Source organism: Nicotiana attenuata, unplaced genomic scaffold (assembly GCF_001879085.1).
Source record: "Nicotiana attenuata strain UT unplaced genomic scaffold, NIATTr2, whole genome shotgun sequence".
Lineage (NCBI taxonomy): Eukaryota > Viridiplantae > Streptophyta > Magnoliopsida > Solanales > Solanaceae > Nicotiana > Nicotiana attenuata.
In genome coordinates this window covers 72,437-82,433 of record NW_017673953.1, presented here as the reverse complement: position 1 = coordinate 82,433, position 9,997 = coordinate 72,437, and the positions used below count along the sequence as shown (strand labels likewise).

The 9,997-nt window shown below is 45.8% G+C and overlaps 1 protein-coding gene across 1 annotated transcript in view; it reads right to left on the bottom strand.

Moving 5' to 3' along the window:
- Positions 1 to 1,597: 1,597 nt before the first annotated feature.
- LOC109217701 overlaps positions 1,598 to 9,997 on the bottom strand; it is an 80,201-nt gene continuing 71,801 nt past the window's right edge. Inside the window, exons 4-5 of the mRNA XM_019381970.1 lie at positions 2,806 to 2,892; positions 1,598 to 1,675 (exon numbers count right to left, since the gene is read on the bottom strand). Of these exons, the coding sequence (XP_019237515.1) occupies positions 1,598 to 1,675; positions 2,806 to 2,892 (165 nt within the window). The remainder of the gene's footprint in view (positions 1,676 to 2,805; positions 2,893 to 9,997) is intronic.

Genomic DNA, 9,997 nt, shown 5'->3' with positions numbered 1-9,997 from the left:
TCAAGTTTGCCCGCTCAGGGTCATACGACCTCGGGTTTATTGGTGAATGGCGATTGGCAATAGTCTCCGAGTCATCGAGTTTGTTTTGGATTGAGAGCCATTACTCGTGAGCTCGGGATTGCCTCATTGAGGGCTTACAACTTTGGAGATTCCGACCCTGAGGTCGTGCGTATGTGGAGTTCTTTGACGCCAGTCTCCGAGCATTCAGGACGCTTTCTTTTTGGAGATAGTTAATGATTTTTGTGTTGCCTCGTTGGGGGCTTATTAGTCCGGAGTTTCGACCCTGAGGTCACGCGGGTGCCGAATTATTGACGTCAGTCTCCGAGTATCTGGGACATTTTCCGATGGAGAAATTGTTCTGGCGAAAAACGCTGGGTTTTCCTTGGAGCATGAATGTTGTTGGCAAAAAGCATTCTTTGATTATTCGACACTAGTACATGTGCCTCCGCCATCGGGGTGCGGTTGTGCAGACATGGTTCATTCGACCGTTTGGTCCAGTACAATTCTCATCGGGATCCTATTTGGCATCTCTTGGCTTTTCTGGGCGGACGACCTTCCGAAAGGGCGTCCATCGACGCATGTGGTTGATAGCAAAAGAAGCCTTGAGGACCTGTTGGATTCCCTTCAAGTAGCATATAGGTGTTGCCTCGTTAAAAACCTTGCCGGCAAAACCCTCTTCGGGACAAAAAGCTCGGTCGAAGGAAAAGAGTGCAACGGATGTCTTTAAAACCTAAGGGTCTTCGGGCTGGGCGTGCATATCTGACCGCTTTGATCGAGTGCCTGTATAAAAGAATTAGTATGAAATATAAACTGAAAAGGGAGATGGTTATACCTTATCGCGGGATGCATTTGGCGATGTTCCGAGGTCTGGTACGCCTCTGTTGTTCGCGGCGAGGACTCAATACGGTCCTCCTCTGTGTTCAACCGGGCTTAGTCGAAGATGTAGTTTGATTGTCCTTAGGCTCTCTCGAGAGCGGACATATTGGCGCCGGTGTTGCTCCCCGTGGACGGTTTTAGTCCCGTCTTTTGTTGGGAATTTCATTATCTGGTGGAGGGTGGACGGTACCGCTCTCATGCAGTGTATCCACGGTCGCCCGAACAAGGCATTGTACCTTATGTCTCCTTCGATGACATGGAATTTGACGTATTGAGTCGCGCCGGCTACGCTGACCGGGAGAGTGATCTCACCCTTTGTCGTCTCGCTTTCCATGTTAAATCCGTTGAGGACCCGAGTGGCGAGCACCATTTGGTCTAGTAGTCCGAGCTGCTCTACTACCTTCGACCTGATAATGTTGGCCGAGCTACCTGGGTCCACGAGTACACGTTTTATCTGAAATGTATTTACGAGGAAAGAGATTACCAGTGCATCGTTATGAGGTTGAGACAGGGTATCGGAGTCCTCCTCGCTGAATGTGAGGGCATCTTCGGGTACGTATCCCCGGGTTCGCTTATCTCTGGTGATGGAAATTTTTTTCCTTCTCATCACGGGTTCTTGAAGAGCGTCGATCCCTCCTAATATCATGTGAATAATGTTTCGTGGCTCGTTTACTTCATTCTTCTTGGCTGCCTCCCTTCCTCGGAACTGATTCTTTCTCGGTCACTCAAGAATTCTCTGAGATGACCGTTGTTGAGTAACCTGGCCACTTCTTCTCGCAGCTGGTGACAATCCTCGGTCCTGTGGCCATGCGTGTTGTGAAATTCGCATAGCAAGTTATGATTCCTTTGGGAATGATCCGACTGTACAGGCCTGGGCCATCTGGTATCCTTGATTTTGCCGATGGCGAACACGATGTCTGAAATGTCAATGTTGAAGTTGTACTCCGATAGGCGTGGTGCCCCTGTTGACCCTGTGTTTCCGTCGAATCCGGCTCTATTAATGAACCTTTGGGGGTTCTTCCCTCGGTTGACCGATCGGTCATTGCGAGGTGGGTTTCATCTTGGGGCGTTTCTCCTATCTTCGGTGTATGGCTGATACCTTTCTTTGTTCAGCTTCGACTCTTTTGCTAAGAGCCTGTTTGGCTATACTAAGCCCGAAGGGGCTCCCAATTGGTCATCCTCGACCCTGATCTTTGACTGGTATCGGTTGTGGACATCCGACCAGGTTACAGCGGGATACTCGATCAGATTTTCTTTTAGCTGCCGCGAGGCCACAGAACTCCGATCGTTCAGGCCCTGAGTGAAGGCCTGTACCGCCCAGTCGTCGGAGACCGGGGGTAGTTCCATTCGTTCCGTTTGAAAGCGGGACACGAGCAGCATTTTGTTCTCCCTTTGCCTGATCTTGAATACGTCAGACTTCCCCGTTGCTACTTTGATGGCACCGGCGTGTGCCTTTGTGAAGGAGTCTGCCAGCATGGAAAATGAGTCTATGGAGTTGGGAGCTAGATTATGGTACCACATCATGGCCCCCTTTGAGAGTGTTTCCCCGAACATCTTCATTAAGACGGACTCGATCTCGTCGTCTTTTATGTCGTTGCCTTTTACTGCGCACGCATAGGCGGTAACGTGCTCGTTGGGGTTTGAGGTCTAGTTGTACTTCGGGAGTTCCAGCATTCTGAACTTTTTTTGGATGGGTTTCGGAGCTGCGTCCTCCGGGAACGGCCGCTGCACGAACTTCCTTGAGTCTACGCCTTTCAGGATCGGGGGCGCGCCCGAGTTTTGGTCGACCCTCGAGTTATAAGTTTCGACCTTCTTGTCATTGGCGGCTATCATCTTCTCGCCCGACTCGATCCTTCTGGAAAGATCCTCGAGCATTTTTACGATAGCAGGATCGGTCGTCGAACCATTATTGCTCAGTCCCTCCGGTACCTGTTCGGCCGGGGGAGTTGTTCTTGGTGTTACGGTGCTGGGAGTTTTTGTATGGCTTTGTAGCTGAGCGATAGCCAGCTGTTGTGCCTGCAGCATTTCAATGATAACATGAAGGCTAACTTCCTGTTCTTCCCGAGCTGGGGTTTTCTAGGCTTCCTGTTGGTCGTCTTGGTGTACGCTCCTATCGGTGCGCGAGGTTTCGTCGATCTGCTGTGCGTCTTGTGAACCCACACCGCTGGACTCGGTCCAGGCGCATTATCGAGGTTTAGTGGTGGCCCGCCGACGATCAGAACTTCTACACCGTTCTCTCCGTGGTTTTCGAGGTTGTTGTTCTCAACTCTGTTCACTGAGCCAGACATTTTGACCTGCAATCGAAGATCTTGGACAAGAAGAAGTGTGAAAGATAACTTGCGTTGTGTGACGAAACTAGCAACAAAATAATCACTATTATTTTTAGCCCCACGGTGGGCGCCAAACTGTTTACCGTAAAAATGGAAATAATAATTAAATTTGTTGATGGGACTCTAAAAATACGTGATCTATTTTTATGCTAGTCGTGGAGCAGTTAATGCTGTGAGTGTGTAGTTTGAGGGTGAGACGCGAGCTAAAATAAAGCAGTAACCGAACCGAGAGATAGCCGTTCGGGGCCTCGACCTGTTCGATTTGGGTCCTCGAGGTCGAGTCTCGAGCTCGGGCTCGAGCTATCAGGGGAAATTGAGGAAGGACTAACAGATGCAATAATATTAAAGGAGGCTCTTTATAGCCAATGATAAGCAATAAACAAGCAATGAATATGGAACAAGTATGAAAATAATAGGATAGAACAACAGTGTCGAGAGAGTATCTTAGAGTGAAAGAGAGAGAGTTATCATATATTTCATGTAGAGTCTTTGGAGAAACATCCCTTCCTTAGAAAATAATTAGAATCCCCTTTATATAGAAGGGAAAAAGTTTATACGGTAAGGCACATATTAGTTGTAAAGGCGTGGAGATGGGATGGCTGAAATGACGCCTCGAGTAGGGCTCAGAATAGCCTGGCTATGCTTTGCCAGACTTAGCCGTGACAGATTTAGCCGTGTCTTGGGAACTCCTATTTCTGCTTTTGCCCCGATCAATATCCTCCCGAGGCCGGGTGCCGATGGGCCCCGAGGGAGAAGACTCGAGTGCATCTTTACAGCCTCGAGGCTTTGAGTCGATCTTCCGAAATGCTTAAAAGACGGGAAATTGGATTCTCCGATTTTGTCGTACACAAAGGAGAACTTGAGTAGGTTCGCAACTTGGCAAACTTGTCACTCACCCTCAATGTCCCCGATATCCACCAACAAAACACAAAGAACCCAACACCTCCTCTAAACACACAAAACCAACAGCCACAAAATCCTACCGCACCAAATCAATATGCGACTCCACCCCAAAATAATAATCCGTTGCCAATACCAACTCCACCGCAACATCATCATCAACCAATTTAGTACCCACCAACCACCACTTACCACACTCCCCAGAACACACCAAAACCCATTCCCGATCCTCAAAACTCCACCAATGACCATCACTACACCCAAGTTCCTGGCACCCATCAAAGCAACCCTATATATGTGGAAACTATACCTCATTCTACCCAACCATTCTCCTGTACACCGAAATCCTACGAGAAGGACTTGCTCATTAAAAACATGGCTGAAGAACTCAAGAAGTTAACAAGCCGAGTTCAAGGTGTTGAGGGCGACAGAGGAATAGAAGGTTTGAACTATGAAGATCTGTGCATACAGCCGGATGTCGAACTGCCAGAGGGGTACAAGCCTCCCAAGTTCGAAATGTTCGATGGTACAGGTGATCCCAGGGTTCATCTAAGGACCTATTATGACAAGCTTGTCGGGGTCGGGAAAGATGAAAAGATCCGGATGAAGATCTTTATGAGGAGCCTTATTGGGACGCTTTGTCTTGGTATATCAGCCAAAATCCCAAGAAATGGTCCAATTGGGTAAGCATGGCGTCGGGTTTCATGGACCGGTTCAGGTTCAACACAGAGAATACACCGGATGTCTTCTACATTTAGAATCTTAGGAAGAAACCTACTGAGACTTTCCGTGAATACGCTACTCGTTGGAGGTCGGAAGCGGCCAAGGTCAGGCCCTCTTTAGACGAAGAACAGATGAATAAATTTAATCGCCAGGGCACATGATCCACAATATAATGAGAGGTTGACGGTTATCGAAAATCACAAATTCTCTGACATCATCAAACTCGGAGAAAGGATCGAAGAAGGAATCAAGAGCGGGATGTAACAAACTTCGAGGCCTTGCAAGCCACGAATAAGGCACTACAATCAAGTGGCATATCAAAGAAGAGAGATGTTGGGGCGGTAATGGTGGCCCAGGGCCTAAAATCTCCACTTACCTATCAGACACCTCCGCCCACATATCAAATACCTCCACCCACATATCAAACACCTCCACCCACATACCAAGCATCACCGCCTACATATCAACCTTCATCTCCCAGATATTCCAAACCAGCCACTGTCCATCACACCTATAACTCCCAACCATCCCACTTCCAATCACCACCAGCTCGCCAAAATTATCCAAGACTAAGACCCAACTTCGACCGCAAGCCACCCAGACAATACACCGCCATTGCTGNTGACCTCGGCACCGGTATTGGCCTTGCCGGAAGGAACGGAAGGGTTTGTGGTTTATTGTGATGCCTCCAGGGTTGGTTTGGGGTGTGTATTGATGCAGCATGGGAAGGTTATAGCATATGCCTCAAGACAACTCAAGAATCACGAGAAGAACTACCCGACGCATGATTTGGAGCTTGCAGCAGTCGTATTTGCTTTGAAAATATGCCGGCATTATCTTTATGGGGTTCATGTAGATGTGTTTTCATACCAAAAGAGCCTCCAGTACTTGTTCAAGCAGAAAGAATTGAATTTAAGGCAGCGTGGTGGTTAGAACTGCTCAAGGATTATGACATGAACATTTTATACCATCTAGGGAAGGCGAACGTGGTGGCCGACGCTCTCAGTCGAAAATCCATGGGTAGTTTGGCTCATTTGGGAGTGTATCGAAGGCCCTTGGGTCGGGAGGTTTATCAATTAGCCAGTTTAGGGGTTGGCATTTCGGCATCAGATAAGGGGAACATCATGGTGCATAATCGAGCAGAATCGTCACTTGTAGCGGAAGTCAAGGAAAAGCAGTTTAGTGATCCAGCATTGGCTCAGATAAAGGAAGCAGTTTTGAATAACAAGACTTCGACATTTTCACTCGGCAGCGAAGATGGTGTTTTGCAGTGTCAAGGTAGGTTATGTGTTCCGGATGTGGATAGGCTTCTGGAGAGGGTGATGGCAGAGGCTCATAATTCCAGGTATTCCGTGCATCCAGGTTCTACGAAAATGTATCATGATCTCAAGGAGGTTTATTGGTGGAACGGCATGAAGAGGGGTGTGGCGGACTTTGTATCTAAGTGTCCAAATTGTCAGCAAGTGAAGGCCGAGCATCAGCGGCCCGGCGGGCTAACTCAGCTTATGGAAATACCGATGTGGAAATGGGAGATGATTAACATGGATTTCGTGGTGGGGTTACCTCGCACTCAACACAAATTCGACTCAATTTGGGTAATAGTGGATCGACTCACCAAATCAGCTCACTTCTTGCCGGTCAAGTCCACTGATACTGCTGAACAATATGCCAAGCTGTATATCAAGGAGATAGTAAGGCTTCATGGCACTCCACTATCTATTATCTCAGATCGAGGGACCCAGTTCACAGCTAATTTTTGGAAGAAATTTCAGCAAGGTTTGGGTACTCAAGTGAATCTCAGCACAGCTTTCCATCCACAGACTGACGGTCAGGCCGAGCGGACTATTCAAACGCTTGAAGATATGTTGCGAGCTTGTGTCTTGGACTTCAAAGGTAACTGGGATGATCACTTGCCGCTTATAGAATTTGCTTACAATAACAGCTTCCATGCCAGCATCCAGATGGCCCCATTTGAAGCATTGTATGGAAGAAGGTGTAGGTCTCCGATTGGGTGGTTCGAAGTGGGTGAAGCAGAACTGATAGGGCCAGATCTTGTGCACCAGGCTATGGAGAAAGTTAAAATCATTCAGGAAAGGATGAAGACTGCTCAGAGTCGCCAAAAGTCTTATGCGGACGTTCATCGGAGGGAATTGGAATTTCAAGTTGGCGATTGGGTGTTCTTGAGGGTATCCCCTATGAAGGGGATCATGCGCTTCGGAAAGAAAGGTAAGTATGTCGGGCCTTATCGGATCGTTCAAAGGATAGGGCAGGTGGCCTATAGGTTGGAATTGCCTCCCGAAATGTCATTAGTGCATCCGGTGTTCCATGTGTCCATGTTGAAGAAAGTGGTTGGAGATCCGTCCACCATCGTGCCAGTCGAGACTATCAAGGTTAATAAAAGCTGTCGTATGAAGAGGTTCCGGTTGCCATTCTTGATAGACAAGTCCGTAGGTTGAGAAATAAGGAAGTTGCCTCGGTTAAGGTGTTTTGGCGAAGTCAACAAGTCGAGGAAGCTACGTGGGAAGCGGAGAAAGAAATGAAAGAGAAATATCCCTATCTATTCGATCAAGTCTAGAAGAAATTATGTGACCTTCCTATCTCTAAAACAATTACCATTGTGTCCAAGTTGATTCCTTCCTAAGTGCTAGTGAAGTTCCTCTAGTTGTGCCAGATTTATAGATGTAGGGATTGTCTCAAGTCATGTGAATATTTCTTTGGTAAATGAAATTTTAAAAGACTCTTGTGATAAGTAATCAATTAATGGTGGTATAAGTTGGTAATGAATTACTTGTATGCTTGTAGTGTGTTGAAATGGCTAAATTATGTGAAACTCATTGAAATAACTAATTCATAAGCAAAGCATATCGAGTGATCAAATGTGTGCATTTGTTAAGGTAAGGATTTGTATACTAGCTGTAAGGGTAGTTGAAATTGTGTATTGGTGCTCAGAATTGTGTTTCGGGGGCCCTCTATCAGGTGGAGATGTTCTAATTACAAAGGAAACTCTGGCAAAAAATTTCTAAAAATTTGGGAAATAGTGAAAGGTGTAGGAATCTGCATAACATGTTTTCAAAACCAAATGATCTTTGAATATACTGAAAAGCTTGAAACAGGTCCTCATTCGGGGACGAATGATTTTAAGTGGGGGAGGATGTGAGGCCCCGTAAATTTTTTGGCTCATAAACCAGAATCTTGTGGTGTCGGCTCTGAACACGTGTTAGGAATGTGTCTCGCCGCGGTTCGGACCCTTGGTATTGATCAAAGCTTTTAAAAATCAAAAGAATTAATTTTCCAGAAAAATGCCATTATGCGGCCCAGAATGCGATCGCAGATCCAATATGCGGACCGCATAACGAAACAGTGGTTTGGTTAAAACTTGAGGTCAAGATGCGGTCCAAAATGCGACCGCATAATTGATATGCGGATCGCATTTCTACTGCAGAGTCGAACAGTAGAGTTGTCAAAATTAATGTTGAAAGTGCGGTCTATTATGCGATCGCATAACGAATATGCGGACCGCATAGTCGTCGCATATTCTCCTTTGAATTTTGTGAATGTCAGTTCTGTGGTGCACTATGCGACCGCAGAACATGAATGCGGACCGCATTCCTGTCGCAGACCCAAACAGAATCCTCAGAGTTTTGGGGGCAATTCTGCGGTCCAATCTGCGGACCACATTTCAATTCTGCGATCGCAGATCTTGCTCGGCTTCTTTTTTTTTCCTTTTCTTTTTCTTTTCTAAATTTTAACCCCGACCCCTTTTTAATAAAACACCCCAACCCCCTCATTTTTAACAAGCTTCTGAACAAATAAGAGAGAGGGAGAGAGGGTTCTTGAGAGAGAAAGCCACCTTCTTCAAATTTGATCCTTGAAAACTATCCGGGCGGGGAAATTTCAAAGCAATTATCTTCATCCCCATTCTTGCAGGTAAAATCCCTAACTATTTTCATTTAAATTCTGGTTTAATCTAAGGGGAGGAAGTCTCATGCATTGGCTCTTGAAAATAGTGGTTAAAATTGTGCATGCATGTCTACTAAAACCTAGAACCTAGTGGGAGTAATTGGGTGAGAGCAAAGACTTGTGGAAAGAAGGGGCTAGTAACCTAGATATGTTCGGGTAGTGGTTGTGAAGCTTGAATTTTAAGTTATGCGTATTAATTTGTGCACTATATGGATGTTGCTAGATTATTTGGTGAATTGGAGGTAGAAATTAAAAAGGGACTCAACCCCAGGTATGTATGGCTAAAATCCCCCTTTTTTTATTAGAAATTGAGCTCCGTTGTCATTTATGAAAGCATGGTAAGAGTTGAATTGGTTAGCATATTGCTTGTTATTACGCAATAATTGATATGCAATTATCTGTACATATTCGTGAAGGATGTGCCCCAACGTGAATAATGTGCCAATCTTGACAATTTGATAATGACGGAAAGTACAGTTATGTATGGAAATACTTGGGCTATAAGCCAACATTGGAACAAAGAATTATTCATGCTAGATATGTGCTCATTTACCTGTGATTGCAATTTGAAGTATCCTCAATATATGTGTATATGTTCACAACTTGTAAAATGAATATAAAAAAAAAGGGAAAACGATGTGATGATGGTGGCCATGAGTGCCCCAGGAATTGTTATGTTATGTGTGGAATAAAGACTTGAAGTGTTGGCTAATGAGAATGGAGAAATGCCTCTAACGAGGTGACCTAGCCGATCGGGTCGTGATCGGACACCATGCCGCACACATGGTGGTAATGTGCTGATATTGGATTCCGGATAAAGGAAATGAAATATTGATTGAGAGTAATGCCTCCAATGAGGTGACCTAGCCGGTCGGGTCGTGATCGAACTCCGCTTGGGATAGCGGTGGTAATGAGAACAGTGGTGAACACGTGACAGAAATGCCCTAATCAATGTTGTGGAAATTGTATGAAAGATTATATGAATTGCTTCTTTGACTTGCCCATATTATTTGCTTGTATCTGTTTGGTAGTTCTTTCTAGTAAAATGGTGTTTAGTTATACATACCAGTACAATTCAAATGTACTGACGTCCCTTTTGCCGGGGGCGCTACATTCGTGTTATGATTGTAGGTGGCTCCATAGTAGACGGTGCCGACCGTGTGTAGCGGAGCGTTTCTTCTACTCAAAGTCTCGGTGACGTCCCCGTT